Raw genomic sequence first — 25,936 nt, 5'->3', positions numbered from 1 at the left:
TATGGTGTATTTCTCCAGCAAGGTGAGCCCAGCTTCATTCTAAATTTGGAAAGCCAGTGTTAGACATACAGTGTTAGCAAATTTAATGCCAATTCAGCCGAATATTTTGCCCTTGCCCCATACCTCAAGTTTGGGAACTCAAGGTTGTTTCTACGAAAAACAAAAACAATCTCTCTTTTTCCAAGCTGCTCTCTAGAAGGTGAGGGATGAGGCCACATGACATCACAGGCAGCCAGGCAGTGCTGTGCACAGCAGACTTAAGCCCTAAGGGGGAATAACGGATTTTCTTTGCATTGTGTCCTTGAAAGAAGACTGTACATCTGAACAAAATGCACCCACAGTAAATGTGCATTCCTCAAGTTATGTGTATCTGGGCACCCTCTTTATGAGTCTTCATTGGCAGCTTCTGTCTTGCGTTGGCTCCGAAAGTGGCGCTCAAGATTGATGGTCACCTCCCTTTGGAGGTTTCTGCTGCTGTTTTTCCCAGCTGTATGGATCCACCGATGCTGTAGAACTTGCTGAGCAGTGAAACGCTTTTTGGGGTCAACCACAAGGAGTCTGCTTATTAGGTCTTTTGCAGCTATTAGGGGCAAAAGAAGAAGAAGAAGAGTATCTTTTACTATTTTTCTTTCTTTTTATTGTGAATTTAACAAAAGAAAACAAATCGTGAAAAGAAAAACAAGAAATTCCATGCATAGAAATATCAATATTCCATCAAGTACAATATCCTAAAACAAAGAAGTTAACATGAAGGCCAAATTACATGTTCTACTAACTGCATATAGCTGGGGCTGCTATTTTTCCTTCTCCTTGTGGAAACACATGTGATCCCAATCAAGATCAGGACCATGGCACTCTGGGAAGGATTAAACCTCCCCCTTAAATTTGAAAAAGAAACCCATGTGGGGGGAGGGTAAGAATACAGAAATGCATAGTAATTAAGAGTTAGTGTATGGCTACATAAGGAGCTCCATCAGACAAGTGTTTTATTGCACACTTGTTACTGAGCACTCATGGATTCTCGCGGGTCCCTCTCATGATGTCATCTGCCTCCCACCCCTTCTAGCCTTCTTCATGAAACAAAAAAAACACCCCAGAGTTATTTTTAAAGAGGGAACTTGCCGCTATCTCCTGCTGTGTGCGGCCCACTGAATGGGCCATGTGCAAATTGTTTTCTTTCTCTTTCAAAAGAGAAAGTAATAAGGGACGAATGCGTGGGCAGAGAAGCAACAGTAAGCAAATGAGATTTTCCTTCTTCCGCTGCCCCTTACGCCTGGAACGCTCTTCCAGAACATTTGAGAACTACAAGTTCAATCGCAGCTTTTAAAGCTCAGCTAAAAACCTTTCTTTTTCCTAAAGCTTTTAAAACTTGATTTTGCTCTGACTTTATACTGTTAGTTTTACCCTACCCTGTGCCTGTTTGGTGCATTCTCTTCCCCTCCTTATTGTTTTATTATGATTTTATTAGAATGTAAGCCTATGCGGCAGGGTCTCGCTATTTACTGTTTTACTCTGTACAGCACCATGTACATTGATGGTGCTATATAAATAAATAAATAAATAATAATAATAATAATAATAATAATAATAATAATAATAATAATGACGCTCTGTGACACATGCTGGTAGGTTTGTATCATCAATATATTCAACAGATGATGGCTGGAAACTCCACTGAGGGCTCATCTAGACCAAGCAGGATATTCCACTATGAAACCTGTATATAAAAGGCAGGAGCCACACCAAACAGGATATATAGCATGTGTCAGTGGGCCCCAACAGAGGTCAGCGCACTTCAATACCGCTATAAAGCAGTAGTGTGTCTCCTGCCTGTGTGGTGTGAGAGCCAGTGAGAGCCAGTGTGGTGTAGTGGCTAAGTTGTTGGACTGGGAGTCGGGAGATCCGGGTTCTAGTCCCCACTCGGCCTTGGAAACCCACTGGGTGACTTTGGGCCAGTCACAGACTCTCAGCCCAACCTACATCACAGGATTGTTGTTGTGAGGATAACATGGAGACGAGGAGGAGGATTATGTACGCTGCCTTGAGTTCTTTGGAGGAAAAAAGGTGGGATATAAATGTAATAAATAATAAATACCACTTTCATAGTGGAATATCCTTCTTGGTGTAGATGAACCCTGAATCAAGTAAGGCTTGTAGGCAAACCATGGCAAAGTTTTCTATTGTTCATCACAATTTTAGGACAGAGTATTAAGAATAATGAAGAAAATGCTGCTTTTTAAAATTACCAAAAGCAAAAAAAAAGAGAGGAACCCTCACTGTGAGACGGAAAAAAGAGGGGAAAGATCCACCAACACTCCTGAAATTGAGCGCACAAAATATAGGGAGCCCAATGTGCTGAGCATATACAAAAGCCTTAACATGATTTATCCTAGCCAGTTTGTGACATGTTTTTGACTTTGTTAATTAACAGTAACTTTGCTGTTTATTAAATGTTTGCTAAACGTCCATTGACATTCATTATATGATTGCTGGCTAGGATAAATTGTGTTAAGGCTTTTGTATATGCTCAGCACATTGGGCTCCCTATATTTTGTGAGCTCAACTTCAGGAGTGTTGGTGGATCTTTCCCCTTTTTTTTCTTTTTTAAATTACAGCATGATCTGACAAAACTGAACTTCACTTTCAATGAAAATATGAGTAGGGGAGTTTTTACATAAAAATAATGCAACATGGAATATAAAGGATTCTATGTTTACTCTGCATGCAAAATATATATATTCAAGTTTTGCACCACGATATCCCAAATTCCACACAGTTCCCTGCTTCACAATTAGCATTATGAGGACAACCCACTCAGATTTTACAATTAAGAACAAGCCGCAGTGAATCTTGGATTCACACGCTCCCCCTTCCCCTTTGACTTTAATGAGATGAGAGGATCCTGCTTCTATTTTAGATTAGACTCAGTTAATTACATTTTATGTTCCTAAAGTAACAAAGTGACTTTCAAATCTGTAAAAAGTGCTAATATTGCATTATTTCAATTTTTCCAAAAAATTTCGGGGGGGGGGGGGGGTCCGACACCACCACCACCACCCCGGAATAAAACACGTTTTTTCCCCCATGGCTTCAACACACCAGTGATGGCACCCATCACGTTTCCCTTGGGAGTGCATTCCAGAGTGGGGGGGGGGGACCCACTACCGAAAAACGCCCTCTCCTCCCCCACCCCTGGCTTCTTTCCTCCAGCTTCTAAAGTTTTATCAGGCACTGGACACACATTTTCAAACCTAACTTTTCAGCCTTACAGGCTAGAATCTTGTCAATAAAAATTAAACTACTGTATTTCTTCGATTCTAAGACGCACTTTTTCCCCCATATAAACATCTCTAAAAACGGGGTGCGTCTTAGAATCGCAAGTCATTTATTATTTCTTAGAATCAAAGCTTTTTTTCTGTTGGTGGTACTGAAATTAGTGTGCGTCTTACAACTGATGGCATCTTAGAATCGAAGAAATACGGTAAATCCTCAGAATCCTGCATGAAACACCAAATGTAACACTGCTTACAATGGCAGAATTGTGGGATACACACAGCCCCAGCTATGAACAGGCTGATTATTTTTGGTAGCTTACCAGCTGAAATGTTGTCCCAGTATGGTGAGAGAAATTCATAATGCCCAAGTTGTATGATCTGAAATAGCTCCTCTTGATCTCGTTCATGACTTCGGAAAGGGGGGAAGCCGCAAAGCAAAATGTAGAGTATTACACCAGTAGCCCACATGTCCACTTCTAGTCCATAGCCTTAGGGGAAAGAAAAATAAATCCAGAAAATTTAATATGCAATTCATTTGTAAGGGACTGCTGCTTTCATATTTTAAACCATGGATGAAACATTGGATTCAGCCAAATAATTGGCAGCACCTTTTTAGCTCACCTTGAAAACTTACTCACCCACTGCCTCTGCTTCCCTCCACCCTCATTCCCAGGAAAGCATCATCTGTTCTACAGATGAATGTGCAAGCCGGTTGTGTGCAGAGAGCCTGCTGCTATATGCAAGGACCCATGGGTTGAGACAATAATACCAACCCCAGCCTTAACAAAGGAAGAAAAAGGCTCCAGGATATCTGACCTCCTAACACCCTGCACAGGTTAACATAAAAAAAAAAAACAGCAGTTTTTTCTGAGCTCCCTTATTTCCAAATCATAGCAGGATGATGGATGCTGCGCGCGCGCGCTCTCTCTCTCTTACACACACACACAAAAACAATTCAGTGTGGATCAGTCAGGCTGCCTTAGAACATGTTTGCCCTCTGCCAGGAGGCATCTTTGCAGGTTTTGGCTAGAGGGAGAAAAAGGTACCACCTGTGTCAGCATCCTATCCCTCCATGGAATTTCACAACCTACACTTCCTCCAGATGCCTCCCCACCAACCCACATACATACATGTGTGTGTGTGTGTGTGTGTGCGCACACACACACGGGCTGGATCAACAGTTGAGAACAACTGTTCTATATTCACATAGCTTTATGTGGAATACAGACATTTAGACTCAAGAAGAGTCAGTGAAAGAGTAAGTGACAATTTGCAAGCAATTTACACCGGTGTTGTCTCAGTGATTTCAAGGCACAACACAAAGTGTCTACTACTAGTTTTATTTTTGTACTGTTTTACCACTTCTGTTTCCCCGCCACCCCAGGTTATTCTGTTAATATTTTGTTAGTTAAAGAGTGAAGAACATATGAAACACGCTAGGTTTCACACAAACCCCCCAAACTATGCCATGTTTGGACAATCAGCTGGGGAAATTATGCACTATGGATTGTTTCCCCTGCCCCTCCACGTTCCAATCGCATGCCTAGCATTTCCCTAATTACCCTGTCATCTAAACCTGGCGCACAGCAGGGGTGGCATCCCACCCACTCCACAACCCCTACTGTAAGGCTGGGTAAGGATATTTGGACAACACGGCAACCCACAACGTGGTGCGGGTAATTAGGGAAATGCTGGTTGCATGACCAGCACGTGGAGGGTCAAGGGAAACAACCCATTCTGTGTTTTCTCCCCACTTATCATCCAAACACAGTTTATTTCTTGAAGAGTTTTTTTTTAAAAAAACGAATTAATACATACAATTACTTGAATTTATTCTCTACAGAGACTGCATATTCCCTTATCCCTCCCTACCGTACCATCTATCCACAACCCTACTAAGACACCCCCTAAAACTTTCTTCCATTTTGCCGTCTTTCCTCCCACATTGCTGACCGGGTTGAAAAAATGTATTTCAGTGATTGGTTCAGCTTTTCCATCGGCTTTAACAACATAAAGGAATTGAGAGGTCAGAGAGGTGTTAAAGACGTAGAAGGTAAAAGGAAGCCAAGGATACCATTTGCCTTACAACAATCTTCCACAGGCTGGTGCCCTCCAGATGTGTTGGAGTACAACTCCTATCATCCCCAGCCAGTGCAGTTATGCTGGCTGGGGTCATGGGAATTGTAGTCTAACACATCTGGAAGGTGCCAGGCTGCAGAAGGCTGCCCTCGAACATGTTCACATGTTTTAACAAGTACCATCTGTGCTGTACAGATTCTCATCTGGATAAAAGCAGAGCATGGCACAACAATAATGAGAAGATCACAGCATCTAACGAAAAACGTCATTAATTAACAAATATTTTTCTAATTATTTGCAAATTCTGCATTTGACGGACATAAAAGTATATTCACCTTTCTCAGCAAGTATTTCAGGAGCAACGTAAGTCGGAGTTCCACACACAGTGAATATAGGTTTCTTCACCTGCTTTGCAAGGCCGAAATCTGCTAACTTCAATGTAGTCGTTTTATCTGGATTACGCTGAACCTGGACAGAAAAACAAAATCCATATCAATTGCAGTATAAGAACATGAATAGTTTAGGCTTAACAAGAACATAAGAAAAGACTGAAAAATTAAGTACAAGCGTGATAGATTGCAAGCTTTCAAAAATGAAGATTATTTATTCCTATATAGATTGAGGTTGAAACTGATCATATGCTGTCACCAATGAGTCCTTCCCTGCCAGAGATTGGCTGAGCAACTATGATGACATGGAATGTTTAAAAACATTTGAACTTTCTGGGTTGAATGCCAATTTCTGTGCAAGTCTGTGGAGTCCACAAATAGATTCCCCTCTTCATTCATTTTTTTAAAAAAACTACAAAAACTTGCCCCTGTACTGAGGATAACGAACTCTTGTTCTACCCATTCCAAGTACAGATATGAATATTTTTGATATTAATTGAAGCAATGACCATAGCTTAGTGGCAAAGCATGTGCTTTTCAAATAAAAGCATCCCGTTTCAGTCTTTGTCCTCTCTGGTTAAAAGGATGTTGGGGAAAACATTTGCCGAGGATTCTGTTGAGATTAATTTCAGCCAAAGTAGACCATACTTGCCTAATGGGCCATTGGTCAATGTAAAGCAGGTCCTCATATTTAGGTCTCAAATGATAATACGATGTGGCAAATTACACTATGAGTGTACATGCATTGGAATGTGTTAATTTGGTTAGCAAGGCAGTAGTGACTTCACTGAAGGTACAGGTGTCCAAGCATGCAGGAATGACATCAACCTTAGAACCTCTGCATTTTCCTCTGCTGTATCTCCTTGCAACACAAGATGGCAACACTACATTATTATTATTTCAGAACATTCATGTAGTAGGAACAACAGGACTCTCTCAACATTCCCAGGTCTGTATGAAGCCAAGGGAACAGGACTATGCCAGTCTCTTTGCGTTGGTATCCTTTTATCTACACTCCCTTAAGCTTATATTAGCACCTAGATATACTCTCCACTCCTAAGCATTTATTTGCCAAACAACCATTTTAAACTTGTTTATGTGTTGTGAATTAATCCCAAACCCATTATAAACAATTAACCACATATTTCACCTTTTGCATTGTCTTTCATACAACAATTTTGTGAAAAATGTTGACCAGCTTGAAGGAAGGGGAGGGAACCCAATGTAAAATTATTCTTTTAAAAACTATTATCAAGCCTGAATGAAGCAAAACATGACTTTTGGTTTTCCCTAGAAGGTGACCCAAGCTTTCTCTGTGGCAGCCTGCCCCCAACCAGGCATCCTCCAAATGAGTCTTTTTTACTTCAACTCCAATAAAGCCTGATCATTGGCCATGCTGGCTTATGGGAGTTGCAGTCCAAAACATCTGGAGGGCACCAGATTGGGGAAGGCTGCGCTATGGGGCTGGCCAGATGAAGGGCAACTCAATCAATGCAGGCAGTCCAGATTCCTAGGTGAACCACCACCATATTGATTTTATGAAAATGTTACCAATTTCATACATTACAACATAGCATGGAGCTCAGTTTGCCTCTGTGTACAAGTCAACAGGAAAAATGGACCTTTATCCTATATGACAGGAGAAACCCCTGCCCCCTTTGGGCATTTGCATCTTGTATAACCCACGACTACTGCTTAGTAATACTTCTACAGGAGAGTAATTCCCCTGTGGCAATTCCCCTGTGGCTCTGGTAAAGCAACACCAGCAACAAAGAGGACTAGAAAGAGGACTTTTTACCACATTGTGCCCCCAACATTTCCAAACAGCATCGTCCAGTGAAAGTTTCAAAAGCCACAAGATACCAATACCATCTGACTCTACAAGACTCCAGAGGAAACTGTCATGGAAACGTTGGGATCTAGATATTTTAGAATTTTTTTAACTCGGCTTTTTGTACCATGTAAACAGGTGCAAGAACTTCATTGAAATGCTATTTAAATACTCTAAACAATACATGCACACACTTTTGTGAAGACTTGCTTGCCATATTCACAATTTAAATACTAGGCGTACATTGAAAATACATAACGTGTGAAGAGGCCATGAAATTAAAAAAAAACCACCACCATAGCCTACATACACAACATTCAGAGAACTACCTGGGTTGCACAGATCCTACCCAGGGTTCTGTGCACAGCAAAAACTGCTAAAGATCTGGGGTGCATACGGCAATATGGTTCAGTTTCCTACGAATTACTTCCAGTATAGATGGGGCCCGGGGAAACTTCAGCACTAGCAGACCTGATTGTAAAATACTGAAAAGTAAGAGAGACCAAAGAACAGGGCTAGGATATGGGAGACCACACCCATGAGCGTGCCTTTAAACTCGGGCAGGTTCAGAGCAGTCTCTGTTTATAAAACGGGTATTAAGAGTGGCAGGGTCAAGAAAAGCAAGGAGAAGCACCTCTCGTGGCAATTGTCTTCCATACCAACTGCTTGCAAGAGGTTGTGATCAGAAGAGGAGCCCATCTTTCTCATTAACCCCTCCTCTCCATGGCTCTGTAACTTTTTTATGGGCTACTGCTGCTCCCAGTTCCTGCCCAGAGTGGCAGGATCGAGTTCCTAGTAATGGACTGGGAAGAGTGTCTTCACCACTTCACAATTGCCTTGGGTCCTCCCTACACCTTCTCTCAGTCTCTGTCATTTCTGGACCCTGGCTGTAAACAAAATGATACTCAAATGTCTCAAGGGGATATGCCTGCGACCGTTGATTTCAACAAAATAAAAACCTATGCTGTAGCCTTTATTTAAATTAAAGGGGAACTTTCGTCAATGGCGGGGCGTGTTCTGATGACACATAAAACTTTAATCCTTCATACTAATTTCAATCTCCATCTGCCAGTGCAAAACCTTCACTGGCCTGAGCAGCAGAGGAGCAAAGGAGAGGGAGTTCGCTAAGATAAAATGAAGGTTTAGACTCTGATCGAGATGATGGGCAGTGATGGGTGTGCAGAATAAGAAGGAAGAGAAAGATTTGGGAGGAAAGATGAGCAATTCAGTCTGTGGCATGTTGAGTTTGAGAAAGCAATAAAACATTGAGGTAAAGTATGAGACAGGCAGCTGGAGATGCACGACTAGATGGAGCAGGGAATCTTGTAACTGGCAACGAAATCAGTGTGGTGTCCTGGACTCCAAAGACGTTATGCTTCAGCCTGAGTGCTTGCTTCCATTCTTAGGAAACTCTTCCATCCCCCACTCATTCACCCTTCTTCAGCACTTGCCCATCACGTTGTGACCCTGTTCATATGGCATGCTAAGCCACGGTGGTTAAGCATTTTGAACTAAACATTATGACTTAGCATGTCCTATGAACCGTGATTTAGTGTGTTGTGTGAACCATTCCTAACCATGGTGGTTACATAACCATTGTTTAAACATTTGTTACAAAAGGATTAGTGGCCTAACCATGGCTTAGAGTGTTGTCTGAACAGGCCCTCTGTCAGCAGTGGGGAACAGCTTTGGGTGGAGGCCAGGTGACATTTAGGGTGTAGGGCCTATAGCATGATCTGGTCCCTGGCCCAAGTGCTGGCTGGAACTCCTTTCCTGCCTGGGGAAAGCCTGCACACAGCAAAGCTGCCCCAACTGAGGAAGAGGCTGGAGGAATTCTTAAGCCCCAGCCAGGGCGGCCTCATCCACACCACTTTAGCTACATCGCATCCTTCCCAATGGGAGGAGGCACTGTACAGACAAGTCCCCATGGAGCTGTATTAGGCCCACAAGCCAAAGGTCCCCCATCCCTGTCATCTGTTTTTATAGCTCCTCCTGTCATGGACAGGTTTTGAAGACTACAGCCTGCCCTATTCCCCACTCCAGTGTATGTATGTGGGAATGAAGGCAGTTTGCTGCTTCCTCTTGTCCTTTTTCCTGCTCCACCACCACCTTACCCATTACTCACTAGTAGTCACTAGAAGGGCCTTACCAGAGTTTCCATGTAACTATCAGCAGCTCCCGACGTGAATATACCCGGTCACTATGTTCAACATCTAAGGTCCTCCTCCTGGTGCCTACTCCAAGAGAGCCTCGGAGTGTGGCAATGAGGGACAGGGCCTTTTCGGTGGTGGCCCCCAGACTATGGAACGATCTCCCTGACGAGGCTCGCCTGGTGCCAACGCTGCTATCTTTCCGGCGCCATGTTAAGACTTTCCTCTTTGCCCAGGCATATGGCAGCACATCTTAATCACCCACATGTTTAGTTTTTTAACGGTTTTAATGCTTTATGTGTGTATGTTCTGTGTTTTAGAATTTTAAATTTTGTATACTCGCTTTTATCTTAATTTTAGAATTTCTGTAAACTGCCCAGAGAGCCCTGGCTACGGGGGCGGTATATAAGTGTAATAAATAAATAAATAAATAAATAAAGCAGGTACAAAGCTGCTAGAGGGGAATGAGAAGCCAGCTGAGATGGGGGCCAGATACTGATAAGGTCTTCCTGCTTTTCCTCCCTTCATAACAAACATTTAAATCTGTACACATTATTTAGATGTATCAAGCTGGATTTTTTTGGGTGTGGAGGGTGTAGCTCACTTATTTTCTAAAACGTTTGCTCTCTGTGAGGCTGTAAATCTGTTATTTATGGTTTAGGCTAACCTGAATTTTCAAGCTTGGATGCTTAAAATCAATCGCTCAGGAAGAGAGGAGAAGCATGGCTGTGGGTTTAGGAGGAGATATGTGGGAGGAAAAGAGATGCAAGCACTAAACTTCTATATCACACACACACACACACACACACACCACCACCACCCCTTCCTCAAAACATAGGCAGAAATAAGAAATGAGATTCTAACATACGAAGTAACATATGCAGTTGCTTTAATGATATTTTCCTTGCAGATAGTAGTTATCTCCTTCTTACACAGGTGTGATTTTTCACCACAGAATAAAGCTAAACTAAATCAAGGAGCCACACAAGGGGTGTTTAAGATGCCTAATTACAATGTAAATTAAGCAACAGACTTAATGAAAGAGAGCTGGTTCATTTTCTACTTTCCAGATGCCACTACAGGACCATAGGAAGCTGCTTTATACTAAGGCCCTTTCTACACCATATGGTTGTAAAGGGAGGGAGGGGGCGATCCTGGACTTACCTTCTTCCAGGATCGTCCCACGTGTCCAAATGGCCAGCACCACATCCTGGAAGGGAGGTGGGACGTCAAGTGAGTTGAGGCAGCCATTTTTTTAAAGTATAGGAGGTAAGTGCAAGAACAAAACAACCCACCCACCCCGATTCCTCCTGGCCCGGCTTCTTCCCTCTACTGAGTGTGGGCCAGGACAGGGGCCCACACACCTCCCGCGGTCTCAGGATGATCCCGAGACCGTGAGAGGAATCAGGTTTTCCCAGGGATTATTTATCCCTGGGGAAACCTGTGCTCATCCCCCCTACCCCTGGGAGTCCCTGTGCGTCATTTGGATGCACGGGGACTTGGCCGTGACCAGCCTGGATTTTCGAGCTGGCATAGAAACGGCCTAAGTGACCATTGGCCTATACAGTACTATTGATACTGAATGGCAGCCACTCTACAGGGTTTCAGGCAGAAGTCCTTCCTAAACCTACCTGGAGATGGTGGGGACTTAACCTGCACTCAACCACTGAGCTTCAGTTCCTCCCTATGAGTATCTCAGAGCAGTTGCCGACTCTCTCGCTACAGAAACATGCTTTAGGAAATAGAGATTTATCCTGCCATTCACACATTGCAATGCATCTCCATTTGCTAATATTCTAGTCCAAAAAACACACCCAAGTCAAGGCACTGCCTGATGGCTTATTTCAAACGTACAGTATGTGGCCCTCACAATACATTTAAAATTCAGATCTATGTATACCTTGAAAAGCTAAGAATTAATTCTGTTCCCTTCTATAGGTAGTCATATTCTGTGATTTAATTTTCTGCTCTGTTCTGCATCTGAAATATTAGCAGACATTTTGATCAAGATATTCATAATTGTGTGTAGAACAACAGCAACATCAACAACCACTTTATTTAGAGATGCAAGATATTTTTCAGTACTTACCAGAAGATTTTCTGGCTTGAGATCTCTATGAACAATGTTCTTGCTGTGAATATAAACTAGAGCTTCACACAGGTCAGTCATCATGAGAGCAGCATCACTTTCCGTGAATTTCACACTCTCTATTATGGCATCAAACAGGTCCCCGCCAGGAACAAACTCCAAGATTAGGTAGATTTCTGCATCTGTTTCAAAAACTTCAATCAAGCTTACGATGTTGGGGTGAGAGAGGCTCTTGATGATCAAGATTTCATTTTCTAGCATATCTTCCTTTCCTTTCAGCTTGGACTTATCAATGATTTTCATAGCATAGTTCTGATTGGTGCTGTGGTGATGACACTCCATCACAACAGCAAAGTTCCCATCTCCAAGGGTTCGACCAATTTTGTAGCACTTCTCCACATCTGCTCTGCAAGAGACATCATGTCTCAACTTTGAGTCACTGGCCCTACGTTTCTTGCTCCCCTCTTTGTTGAGTTTAATTTCTTCTTCCCTTTCTTGCCTAATCAGTTCACTCTCCCCATGCCCCAATTTCACTTCTCCGATAGTTTCCTCTTTTGATTTCCGTACCTCTTCTCTCTTCCCCTGAGCTTTTGATGGCTTCTCGGCATCCATCTGAGAACCCTTGATCAGCCAACAGCTTTGATTCACTCTAGAACATTTTCTGTGTTCCTTCTTTAGTTCATAGGCATCTCCTACTATGGTACGCTGAGTTTCTATGGGCTTCATCTTCATCTTTCCTAATTCTTCATCGTGATCGTCATGGTTTTCCAGGGTTTGCTCTCTGCCAATGCTTCTCTTTTGCTTCTCAGGATCTTTGCTGACATGGCAGTGTGAGGATGTCCAGGAATCTTGACAACCAGCATCATTCCATGTAATTTTGGCTTCTTCCACTGAATTTTCCATCAATTTCCTGCAATTTCTCAATTTTGCAGGCCTTTCTACATTGTATCTCTGACACGTTCTCATATCCAAGTCTCTGCTGTCAAAAGGAAGATCAGTCTGTCTTTCCTTCTGCAGTTTTTGCATGAGTTGTCTCTCTCTTTGGCACTTCTCACATCTGACAACCAGGTCTGAACTCTTTTCTGATTCACTTTCAGGACATTTCTCTTGGTTAAAATATCTCTCAGTTTCTCTAGCTTTCCTAGGCTTCACATCTTGCTCTCCATTCCAGTTGTCTCTGAGCCATTTCTTTTTGGCCCTTGCCTTCTCCTCTTGTCTGGCCTTGGTTTGGGCCTTTACTTCATGTCTGTTAATTAGTTTAGGAGAGACAACATCCATACAGTTCTTGGTGGCTATAGGCTCAAGGCTGTTTTCTGCTTTAGAAGCCTTTTCATATAGCCTGTTTTTGGTTTTATCTACTTGATCCCAGTTTTGTGTAGCTCCAGTAAGAGGAGCATAAGGGTTTTCAGGATAAAGTTCTTGGAGTGCCACTTCAAGGTTCTTCAGAGTTAGCTGTTCCTTCCCCATAGCTATAAATGCATCGCCTTCTCTAAAGAAATCAGAAATGCTTCTGATTTCCCTTCCTTTCAAATTATATAATTTCCGCACACGGTCATTCTTCCATCGTGGAAATCCCAGGGCTTCTGAGATGTCAGCAATCAGTTGTTCAAACGTCTGAACAGAACGCCGATTTAGAAGCAATGTTATCTTTCTGACCATGTGCCCGCAAGGTTTTACTACAGTGACAATCCTTGGCTTTACAGGGCTATTCTCAGAATGGATAGTGTGGAAACCAGTCCGGGAATTTATGAATGGGGAACTAAAACAGTTTGTACCAAAGAAGGGCTTTCCAAAACTTCCACGCCCAATTGGTGGACAAGTACCTTGTAGTCTCCTCTCCATTATATTTGAGCTAATACAGTTTAAAGTGTGGTCAAAAAATCCTCGAGGTTCTGCAGAAAAAGAGAAAAAGGAGGGTTTGTTGTTTTCTCACCATGAACTTTTAGAGAAAATTTTCTGCATGTTGGGCGAGTGCAGAACACACAAACAAAAACATCCTGAACTAATGACCTGCAACAGCATATGCATATCAATTAACATGGCCCTATGCATCCTTAGGAATACATATTTGCAGGTTTCCACCACCGTTGCCACCGTTGCTGGCCGCTCTGCACAACTCTCGCTCGAGGGAGTTGTGCAGAGCAACTGGCAGGCAACAGCAGTGGCAGCTGCAGAGAGGGAAGAAGCTGTGGCACTGCCCTTCCTGCTGATGGTCACTGTATACATATGCACAGTGGCCAACGGTGGCAGTAAAGGACTTGTGCACAGCAATTGGCACTGCAATTGCCTGCTGCCACTGGCTGTGTGCAAGTTCTGACGAGGAGCCCACAACTCAGCTCATAAATACAAGCCAAGCCAGGGGGCAGGGGGGAGTAAATTCATCAAGCCCAAAAGGGCCAGTTTTCCCTGCACCAGACATCCCTAGTGGTAATAGGAAAAAGGGGGGAAATATATAGGAACATTTTAGAGACCTGCTTTTTCTGCCTACATCTACGAGAGGATGGTAATAAATGTCCACAGAAGCCTAAAACAAGTTGTTTGTGTACAAGTAAGTTTCAGCCTATCATACTAATTGTGGTGTGGATCATTTCTCCCCCTTATTCCTTCTGCTTTCAAGATTGCGCACTTGTGGGCAGGGACCTTTATCTTTGAAACAGGTTGTGCAGCGACTAACAACTTTGGGTGCTGTGTTAAGTCTTCTCCACATAGATACCCTGGGCACCCAGACCCTAACAGTCAATGTCTGGGTTCACACATCACGCTAACCCATAGTGGGTGGCAAGCTACGCTGGGTAGCTGTTTATGCAAACAACCTACTGTTCTCCAATCAGACAATCAGGCAAATAAGATACAAAGAGTCGTTTACTTCACCACCACCCTTGTCCCCTCTTTCTATAGTCCTCCCATTCAGCCAGGCAGGCATCCCAGCTTCCTTTGCAGTGAAAATAGAGATTGTTTGAAAGGAGCAGAGTGGCAGCAGTGTTTTTGGCCGCTCTTGCCGAGCGAGCTCTATAAGCGATCTCCATAACCCACACTGTGTGACAGACAACATTCTAAACCCCTATAGGTAAAATAATGCTTACTGCACATTGGATTTCTCAGGGTGGCTTATTTGGGGGAAATAACTCACAGGGGGGGGGGGGACATCCCACAGGCAGCACACTAGCCCATCAAGGGTTGTTCCAGAAAATAAATCATCATGAGTTAGTGTGTTGTGTGAACCCAGTCAATGCTGGGTTCACACAACATGCTAACCCACCCAGTGTGGGTTGTTGTTAAAATGTGAGTTATTGTGTTGACGCAGCACATTTTCCACAGGGTGAGTTTTGTGTTGTCTGAACACTGCACATTTTTCACAGGGTTGTTTGTTGAACAATCCAACAACAAGCCATGGTTTCGCAAGGTGGCTTGTTTGAGAAAAATAAACCACCCTGCATGGTTAACAAGCCATCCTGCTGAAAACACACTACATTCAGACAACATGTTAACCAACTCTGAGGAAAATGCTCTGCGCTCACTCAACACGATAACTCATGGTGGGTTAGAGTGTTGTGTGAACCCAGTCACCATTATTACTACATCTCCTGTTTCCTGCTCTGATCTCAGTTAGGCAGTAAAGAATCCTGCAGTAATGACTGCTACACTAACAGCCTCCTCTTCACCCCACCTGCAGAACTGTCTGCTGCCATGGTCTAGTTTCCTCCACACTTTACACAACTGCTTGGCAAGGAAAGGAGAATCCACCAGACACATAAGACCCCCCAAGAAGAGGCCTGCCTTAGGAATCCTTCCCATCTGTCTTAACAGTTGCTGTGCTGCTCCCCCCTATGATTCAGGCTAACTGCCTGAATTCCAAGAAAGATGTTATTCAGAATAGAAGCTTCCATATATTAATTTTCTTCATGGGAATAAACTTTGGAAATAGTGGCCTTTAGGGCTGTGCAGAGTAGCTCTGCTCTGCTTCGAATTTCAAAGAAGTTCTGCTCCGCTTCAACAAAGCTTTGTAGGAGCTTTGATCCATTTTTGGATAACCTCTCCATAATAGTCTATGGAAATTAACAAAAATGATAACAGCTCTGTATTTTTTAAAGATAAAGATATGAAACTTGGCACCATGATATGTCTTAAGTAGGGCGTTAGCCATGCCAAGTTTGAAGCAGATCCATTCATCCCTTGATTTTTAGGAAATTTTGAGAGTTCGGGTGTTAAAATTATTTTTTTAAAAAAACCTCCTCTTTGGGGTCTTGCACCTTGAGCAGTTTCAGCCTTTGACATCAAGGGGATCTCCCAAGAGAGGCAGGCTGGCTGGCAGAGAGGCAGCAGGCAGCTAAGCGGGCTGGCACAGAGAGGCTAGCAGAAAGCAAACAAACCGGCCCTGGAAGGCAAGCACAGTGGTTCAAATCATTAGACAGTGAGAGATGCTTTGGCATCCCCTTAACAGGGGACAGCAAAGCATTTGTCTTTGTCTATCTTGTACCACTGTGCCTGCCTTGCAGGACCGGTTTGTTTGCTTTCTGCCGGCTTCTCTGTGCCCGCCCACCTAGCTTCCTGCTGGACAAACTGGTTAGTTACAACAATGGTTTAGAGAAACAAGCCAAGAAATATACAAACGTATATACACATGCATACAGTGTTTTATTCCACTTTTAAGTATACTGCTGAGAGGCAGCCCTTGTGATTTATAGATATATGTATCAGCCCAGACTAACATGTTAAAGAAATATATTTCTCCCTGAGAAAGGAGGGGATTCAAATAAAGTATTCGCTCCCCAAAATCAAAGAATAGAATTGAAACTCTTTTAAAACAGAAGCCAGCATGTTTTCAGATTTCAAAAAAGTCAGGTACATCTCTAGCTGTGAGTTTCCTGCACACAAAACTACTAGTAATATTACATTCTTCTGAATGGAAACAATCCAAACAAAGGTGATAAAGCCATTTTCTTGCTACAGGATGTTTTTGTTGCTGCAACAAAAATGTAACTTTACACACACACACACACACACACACACACACACACACACAGAGTTATTCAGGTCTTTTATTTATATAGCTATAAATAAGTATATATTATGAACCCAACATTATTTGATCATCCCGTACAAATCCAAATCAGGATAAAAGAGAACCCAATTTAATAGGGCAGAATGCAAACATTTAAGAACATGGTTGGCAGAAGTAGGGCTATATGTATGCTTTATTTCCGAAGAAGAAAACAGATATTTAAAAATCTGCATGCTATTTGCTGAAATAGGCTTTGAAAGTTTATCAGTATCTGGGGGTGGGGGGAATCCAATATCTGGAAAAATGAGAAGTTACTGTGTAAGTTTTCCAATGGTTGAGGTGGGGCTTTAGCGTCATTCATAGAACATTGCTCCTAGGTACAACAAAATAAATTGTGTAAACCAGCACAAACTGCTGAATAGATTATGCAAAGTTAAAAAGATAAAGATTAAAGATTAAATTCATCTATATGATTTATACTGGTTGCAGAATTCAGCTTCTCTTGTCAAATCACCTGGTGTTGTTGTATAGCTCTGATTTTTGCTTAGTGTAGAATATACGCAAATGTGGGCATAAGCCAAGTGTTTGGGGACATGGTTTTCAAATTGGAAACACAGTTGCTATGAAGCATACAAGGAGTTTCTTCCTTATCCTTCCTATCCCTGTTTGAATGACATGTCCCAATTGCAGCCCTGTTTGAATGACATGCCCTAAAAGCTGGCATTCTCTGATTTGCATAAGGAGAATGAATATTGTGGTAGACAGAACCTATTTCCAAATTGTGACTTACCAAATCTTTCTCCAACTCAAAAGATTTGGTCCAACTACTTCAGGACATGTCCCATCAAGGCAAAAAAGCCTTCCAGACCTTCAGCATGGACAGAATGAATGCCCAAGCTGGAGAATAGGGCTGTGACGGCAGATTCCACCCCAACCTATGCTCGTTCATTTCATGTTTGACGAGAGTCAGCGGGCACGCAAGTAGACGTGGATAGGGATCACTCTACCCAGTTGGTAAGACTGCCTTTTGCAAAGTCCCTAAACACACGAAGAGATCATGCATGTGTAATCTCTCTTCAGGCATTCAAAGAACCCATTGGGTTGGGTGTGTAGCCTGCCCGCTGATTCTAACTACACTGGAGGTCTGAAAGAGGGTCATATATTGAGCTGAAAAAACTCAGATCACCCAGGCTTCTGAGAGACAATTTCCTATGAAGAATATTTCTATAAAACACTGAAAAATATATGCCTCCAATAGAGAAGTCTTATAAAAGCAACCATCCTAAGCATCCTAGGCATATAAATGCAATAAATGCAATAAATTCCCTTTATGCCTCTCTTGAATCACTTGAGACTCCTATTTGAAAGCATGGAAAACTACTAGTAGACACTAGGGTATTAGGAACATGATTCTAAGCTATATACAGAATTTGATTTTAAAACAGGAAATCCAGTTCCTGATACTCTTGTTCCCAATTCATAGGGTGGGGGACGGACGAATGAGAGAGTAGGGGGGGGGGCTTCTTTGTTATATTTCTATTAGCCATCCAGTCTCAATTAGAGTAAGGTGAAGTCCTTTAACAGTGAGAGTCAGTGTGGAGTAGTGGTTAGAGTGTTGGACCAGGACTTAGAAGACCCAGGTTCTAGACCCCACTCAGTGATGAAGCTCACTGGGTGACTTTGGTCCAGTCACTGACTGTCAGCCTAACCTACCTTACAGGGTTGTTGCGAAGAGAAAATGAAGAGGAGGATCATGTAAGCCACATTGGGATCCTTGGAGGAAATCACATTACACAAAGGATTTTACTGTGACAGACTCACAAATCACTGCATAGGAGTAGGGAGAAAAGAGAAGAACCTATCTTATATGTGTATGCCTGACCTAAGCACAATTGAGGGCAGTCCTTTGTCTGCCGTTGTTTCCTTACATAACATGCCCAGGTTTTGCAATGCACAAGTGGCCATTATCTGTAGGATGTAATTTGAATCTTTAAGAACTGTATTAACTTCACTCTCCTGTTCCTTAAAGTAAATTATTCACAGTGGCTACTTGCAAGGCCAATGTACACTGTGTGTGCACGAGACTGTACAAAAAGGGGGAGGGATGAAGGCGGGATAGTAAACAACAAGTGTATTAAATTAGTCAGATGGAAACAAAACGTGATCACTGGCATCCTTTTACAGCAAGTGAATTTTACATTGGCATTGTTTACACACACGTTAGAAATGGAAACCTGCCTTCCTACTCTGGGTCAGCAAGTGGAAACACACAGGCAATGACAGTTTGAGGAAGTAAATTTTTTGGTGTATTAAAATAGAGAAAAATGCACACAGGCAAAATTTGAGCATCTGATTACACTTTTATCCACCTTTTGCCAACCTGCTGTACTCCAGTTTTGTTTGATTACATCTCCCATCATCCCCACCCAGCATGACAGCCATGATGGGTGAGATGGTGGGGTTGTAGTCTGACACATCTGGAGGCAGTTTGGGAAGACAGGTTTTATCATTCTAGAATTTCAATACTTGATATGCAGGTAAGGCATTAATACAATTGGTTTTGCAATTGCACCAGTTCTTAGAGCTTAAAGCAACCTAAATTCTTGCAATACTTGATGGGAATACTGAAATACACTCTGAAAGAAATTCCCAAAATAAAGGATTCTGTGAAGTTGCCTACGTGGAGATGCAGATAAAGTGTCTTCTAACAAGGTGGCTTACAGAGGAATATCAAGTTTATGCATTAACTTGCACAGTGGTCCTAAGAATCTCCCAAACCTATCCATCCCTTTCTAGATATAGATATCGAGCTTGACTTAATAGGCAACAGGACAAGTAATTGTGATTATTTTGCTTCCAGTGGGAGCAGATGTTCTCTACATTAATAGGGACAGCCAGAATAAAACACATCTGCCAATACTGGGAATTCATACTATTAAAAAAACTGCCTTGTAGCATTTTTGTAAGCATCTAAATTCAGCAGAGTGCTCCCTCTACCTAAGCCAATGACCATTTAAAATGTGTTTATCACATATGTATCGTGCCCTTTTCCAAAAATCTCAGGGCATCTTACATGGGATACTTCCTTTTGTCCTTACAACCACTCTGTGCAGTAGTTTAGTTTTTATTTACTTATTTATTTATTACATTTCTATACCACCCAATAACCCAAGCTCTCTGGGTGCTTTGCAGCAATAAAAACCATAAAATACAATATAAGATACAACATAAAAGTTTACATGTACAAAATAAAAAACAAACAAACAATAAAACCTAGCATCAATGCAAAGATTTAAAATACATTAACAGATTTGAAACAACAGAAACTGAAAGACTAAAATGCCTGGGAAAATAAAAATGTTTTCACCCAATGCTGGAAAGAGCCTAACATAGGCGCCAGGCGAAGCTCATTTCTCAACCAGGGTGCCACAATAGAAAAGGCCCTCTTCTTCGTAGCCACCCACCTCACCTCCTTTGGCAGGGGTTCCTGGAGAAGGGCCACTAAGAATATCTTAAAGTCTGAACAGGTATATATGGAAGGTGACAATCCTTCAGATAACCTGGATGTAAGCCATTTAGCAGGCCATGAATGAGCTGAGAAAGCTCCACTGGAAAACAATGAGAAAATGCAATGGCGGTGAAAAAGAACTCCCTTTTTGCCACCATCACCACTACAACACCAGCTTGATAATGAGGTCTAATCTGTGTTAGGTCAGACTCAGCATGAGTTTTCCTCCACATGTGTTCCAGCCATCTTCCCTCTTGCTTCATTGCCCTCTGCACAGGTGTATATAAAGCAGCGGGGCTGGGCTCTGCACAAAGGGAGAGGGTGCTTGGGCACGATAGTGTCAAATGCCCAAGTCATCTTTACATTCCGCAGAGTGACCTGGGCTTCAACAGGAGCACCAGCCATACCAGCACGAAAAGCCCTCTGAAATCCATTGGGATCCATTAGCCCTCCATGGGCAGACCATTTTAATAGGGGCCCCGCCCTTGCACAAAGGCCTCTGAGAGTCTAAACCTCAATACGAAGTGATCCACCCATGACAATGGAATAGATGTTAATTCCCCCATTTTCAGATCACCATCCTCCTGCCTAGTCGAGAAAACCAAATCAAGTGTGTCTCCACTTACATGTGTTGAGCTGATGACATATTGAGACAGCTCCATCCATGTTGTCATGAAGTCCTGAACCGCCCCTGAAAGGCCTTGGCACTGAAGCTGAGATTCTCCAGAAACCTCATTCTAGAGGTCCTCAATACCAAATCCGAGACCACCTCAGCTCAGGCAGGGAGACTGTTGAGTAGTGGGGATGGCCAGCATGGAGAGTGTTAGGGGGACCACCTAGACATGGGCCCCAGATCTTTTTTGAGCAGTGCCCTGAATCTTTAGAGCTTCCCCCATTGCCCTCATATGCCTTAGCACAAGCCTGCTTCTTCCTTGAGCTCAGTAGCCTTGCAGTTACTAGTAGAACTTAGGATTCACTCCTTAGCAGACTAACAGGGTATGTAGCATGAAGGCATTAGCCTTTTAAACTAGAGGGAAGACTGCCACCTTTCCTTCCACAGTCTGCTTATTATTTTCATATAATTGCCTAACACCAACTTTCTCAGAATATACTTGACTCTGCAGAGATCTGCCTAGCTGATGGCTACTGGGCAATTCCACTTGCACCCTGGGCAGCGAGGCCCTGATAAGAGGAAGCGTAGGGACATTGGCTGCTCACCTGTCAAATGGAGAGTCAGAGGCTTTCCTCATCTATTGCTTGCTCTAACCTGGCCTAGGCCCCTTAACTTGGGAGAAAACAAAGTTGCAAAAATTGTTTGAATGAGCAGCAGTGATGGAATTTGGGGCAAGGTAAAGTATTTGACTACAACTCCAAATATTTTGGATGACTCCCATCATCCTCAGCCAGCATGGTCAGAGATTATGGGAGCTCTATCCAAAATGTCTGGACAGCACTGAGTTGCCTACTTTTGCCCTAGACACTACTGGCTTCACACTGACAACTTACAAGTGTTTTCTAACCCACAAGCCCTAAGCAATGGCTAAAATCCAGCATGCTTAACCAACATATGCTAAAATGCAGGCTATACTCCTGCAAAACCTCAGAGTTTTTAATTCTGCACATAAGCTGCTTGAGTGACAGACCATTTTAAGAATGATTACTGAAAGTCTCCTTTATGTGTACAGGTAATTGCTTGCATTAGCGTCATAATTAGACAAAATAGAATTATACTAGCAACAGAAGGAAGTCGGAAAACGGTCTCAATTTTAATTTACAATGAACCAAATTACTTCTAGGTAGATAAACAATGTTCGGAAACTGTATATAATGCAACAAACCTAAGCAAAGAGTTAGGCTTGTTCAATTTTCTGAAGCTGGGGGGTTGGGGTTGGGGGGATGTTAAAGTATCGGCTCTTTTTAGGCTGCTTTGAGAAAGCATTCACCGCTTCAATCTCCCACTGATTTAAAACAGGAGCAGATTCTAAGGGAGACTGTTCCATTCCCACCAGTGTTCCACAGCTAATTACATTTAATCTTGCTCTAGTGGCACCAGAGGCAGTATTTTGTTTTGTTTTGTAAACCCATCATTTCTCATCATGTAGGAGTTAGCAAGAAACTTGAGCTGAGGTTCAGTGCTTAAGCTAAGTGGGAAGGAAACCAAAGAACAAACAGGACTGATTCTAGCAATAGCATTCATTTCTTAGTGTTTTGGCGGAATATGGCTTAGGAAAACCATGCCACACTCACAAGGGATGGCCTAATGCCATCCGGCTGTTACGGAGGCTGTCAACTCAATGGGCTCAAGTTACAGGAAGTCAGATTCTGGCTGGACATCAGGAAAAACTTCCTGACTATTAGAGCAGTACGACAATGGAACCAGTTACCTAGGGAGGTTGTGGGCTCTCCTACACTAGAGGCATTCAAGAGGCAGCTGGACAACCATCTGTCAAGTATGCTGTAGGGTAGATTCCTGCATTGAGTAGGGGGTTGGACTCGATGGCCTTTTAGGCCCCTTCCAACTCTACTGTTCTATGATTCTATGAACTCTAAAATCAACAGTTCTTATTTACTTAGGCTAGTCAAGCCAGGTTACATACCTTCATTCACAAGGCAGGAAGAGAGACCATAAGCTCAGTAGAGAATGTATTTTGCATGCTGAAGGCCTTCAGTTCAATTCCTATTGTCTCCAGTTACTGTAAGACAAGGGTTGGCAACCTGATGCCCTCCAGATGTTTTGGACTACAACTCCCATAATGCCAGATCATTGACTATGCTGGCTTGGATGTATGGGACCACAAAACATCTGGAGGGCACCACCTTGCCTACCACTTAACTGTAGACAATACTGAGCCAGATAGAACAACTGTCTGACTTACTATAAGGCAACTTCCTAAATTGAAAGCCCTTACACTGAAAGCCTTTATTCAGGAATGTTTTGGCCTTCCTTGATCCCTCACTATTGGCTATGCTGGTTAGGGCTGATGTGAGTTGTGGACTCCCAGATATTCTGGCCTACAAGTTGCCCATCCCTGCCTTACAGAGACCATCTTTGCATAGCCAAGATAACTACCATGTTATTATTTATTCCATAAACTTCCCTCCTTCTTTTCAATCCACTTAATCCTCTGATCATATAAACAAGATCAGATGCAAGTTAATGCACTGCTATTTGTAAAAAGCCATCTGTAAACTAATCTACAACTGCTTTTCCATCAGATAACCTTCTGTCTGCCTCAACAATTCTCCAACACCCTCCTACACAATCCATTATGAGCGAATTGCCATTCGGTGAACAGTTCTTTGCAATACAACGAAAGGAATATGTAGCTACATTTGAAATGCAACTACCTATATATGGGGAGGAAGGAAACAGTGTCCTCGTTTGCACAACACAACCAGAGTTGTCATGTTGTTCTGCAGTTTCCACAGGGTGGATTTTATTTTACGAACAAGCCACTACTCTGAATACCCAACTCTGAAAACCCATGGGTGGGTTGATCATACCCATGGCAGCTTCAGGTGACGTCCAAACCGGGCAAGGTGACTATCTTATGGGTTGTTGGGAACATCTAGAGAGCCACCCGGCAAAAGCAGTGAAAACCCATGCTGCTCCTCATGATCGCTCCTCCCTCATCCCTTAGCAGTACCCTTTGCCCCAGGTTCCTAAAAATCAAATAGAACTGGAGAGTGACCCAAATGCATTCACAAATTTTTTTTTTTATTTGGTCCTGCGCAAGTCGCAGGAGTGAATGTCCAATGCTATGAAATGTGCATAACACACACACACACTCTACTGTTCTGCCTTGGAATTTGCACTATTTCCCCCTGCATTTTACTGTTTTGCTGTGAAATTTGTGTATGTTTAGCAATCCCACTCACTGCTCTGTAACCTGTATGTATGTGTGACAGCTATCAATGGAGACCAGTGGAGGGAAGCAACAAGCACAAAGGGGAGAGCCGAACGCAGTTGGCAGGCTGCAAGAGAGAAGGAGCTTTACTTCAGTAGAATATGAAGCAGCCTTTAAAAACAGGTCTCTGCAAGCAAGACACTCACCCAAAGGGAAGATGAAATTGACAAGGACATTGACACCAGGGGGATATTGGCTAATAGTGGTCTTGCACTCTTGCGCAAGAGTGCAAGGCACAGAGGGGGGAAAACGTTTTCAAATGTGTTACAGCATTCATAAGGGCTCAGAAAATTAATTTTGTTTGGCAATCTGATGCAAGGAAGGGGATTCCCTTGGTAGCTGACAACCCCAGCAGACCAATTACAAAAAGGATGCTGCAAAAGTACCTGGGATATAGGCTGGAAACCAGCCAGAGGACTGAGGGGGGGAATAAGTCCTGGCAAGTTACAGAGCTCCCAATTGTCTGTTGGGTTAGTGAGCGAACACCAACCCATGGTGGCTTATGCTCAGAGTGGCGCAGCGTGACCTGCAAACCCACCCATTGGTAACTTCATTAACAAAAGCAATACAGAAAGCAAACATTCAGACTTCTGTATGATGGGTCATCTTATTTCAGTACAAAATAGCAAAACCTAAATGCAACGTCTAACGTGCTTTAATTTAAATTGAACAAAGCAAAAGGTAATTGGAAACAAAGTTAAATCATTCCAGCCTTTTGCACTCATTGGCCAAATGAGCAGTTATACTCCTTACTGAGCAATGGGACAGAAAACTACCTATATCTCCATAAGAAAACGGGACTGAGACAAACTTTTCTTAAACGAGGACTGAAAATTCAAGTGAAAGACTTACACTGTCTCCAAGGAGTTCAGTGTTCAAGCCCACATGTTTACCCTAGCCCAACTAAACTGAAGACTATTTATACATCTGAAAGTAAATCATTCTCAAGATTCCTATGGACTAGTAGATTCTGGCCCACAAAATTGTAAGTCACAATAAATGTAAGTCTTTCAGGTGCCAAAGACTTCGTTGCTAGCTAAACTGTCAAGAGAAAGAAGCCAAGCGGTAGGTGGGTGGGAGGGAAACAGCACAAACAAAACAAAAACTATCTAGAAGGGAAGGTGGGAAAGAAAAGCATTCTGCATCCTTGTACATGACATTAACTTAACAATTTCAGTCATTCTGGACTATATCATAATTAGTTAGCTTATTAATATAGAGAGGGGACGGTCCTGTTTTCTCAAATTCATGGCAGGGAAGGAAAAGTGAAGGCACACTTTTTAATTTTTCAACTAAACAACCATCTTCTTTCCTCTTCCCCCACCCCTCTTACTGCCAGGAACTATTTCCTTGGAAACCATGAGAGCCACAGAATTTTTTTACTTGTAAATCTTTCTCCTTGGTTCCCAATATGCTCTAATGTTTACAATAGTTTACCTGGTTTCCCAGTTTCTTTGCTGTCACATCTTTTATGAATTATCTGTTCAACATCTCTTCACAGGAAAAGAATGCACAAACCATATAATCAAGGATTACAGTTAAGGGTGCAATCCTATGCCTATTTAGATGGGGAAATGCCCTACAACTTCCTAGCAATGCTGTGAGTTTTAAGATTTCTGTCTAAACATGAAAGGATTGCACTCTAAGTCAGACAATAAGTCCAACTAGACTTTAAAAAATCAAAATAATTAGTTTTTTACATCAG

At 42.6% G+C, this 25,936-nt stretch overlaps 1 protein-coding gene across 1 annotated transcript in view; it reads right to left on the bottom strand.

Moving 5' to 3' along the window:
* Positions 1 to 383: 383 nt before the first annotated feature.
* The window catches only part of DCLK3 (doublecortin like kinase 3), a 32,063-nt gene continuing 6,510 nt past the window's right edge, over positions 384 to 25,936 (bottom strand). Inside the window, exons 2-5 of the mRNA XM_063116178.1 lie at positions 11,814 to 13,705; positions 5,690 to 5,822; positions 3,596 to 3,763; positions 384 to 580 (exon numbers count right to left, since the gene is read on the bottom strand). Coding sequence (XP_062972248.1) covers positions 384 to 580; positions 3,596 to 3,763; positions 5,690 to 5,822; positions 11,814 to 13,705 — 2,390 coding nt within the window. The remainder of the gene's footprint in view (positions 581 to 3,595; positions 3,764 to 5,689; positions 5,823 to 11,813; positions 13,706 to 25,936) is intronic.

Source organism: Elgaria multicarinata, chromosome 1, assembly GCF_023053635.1.
Source record: "Elgaria multicarinata webbii isolate HBS135686 ecotype San Diego chromosome 1, rElgMul1.1.pri, whole genome shotgun sequence".
Classification (NCBI taxonomy): Eukaryota; Metazoa; Chordata; class Lepidosauria; order Squamata; family Anguidae; genus Elgaria; species Elgaria multicarinata.
The sequence above is the reverse complement of the archived record's forward strand: the minus strand, read 5'-3'. Positions and strand labels throughout refer to the sequence as shown.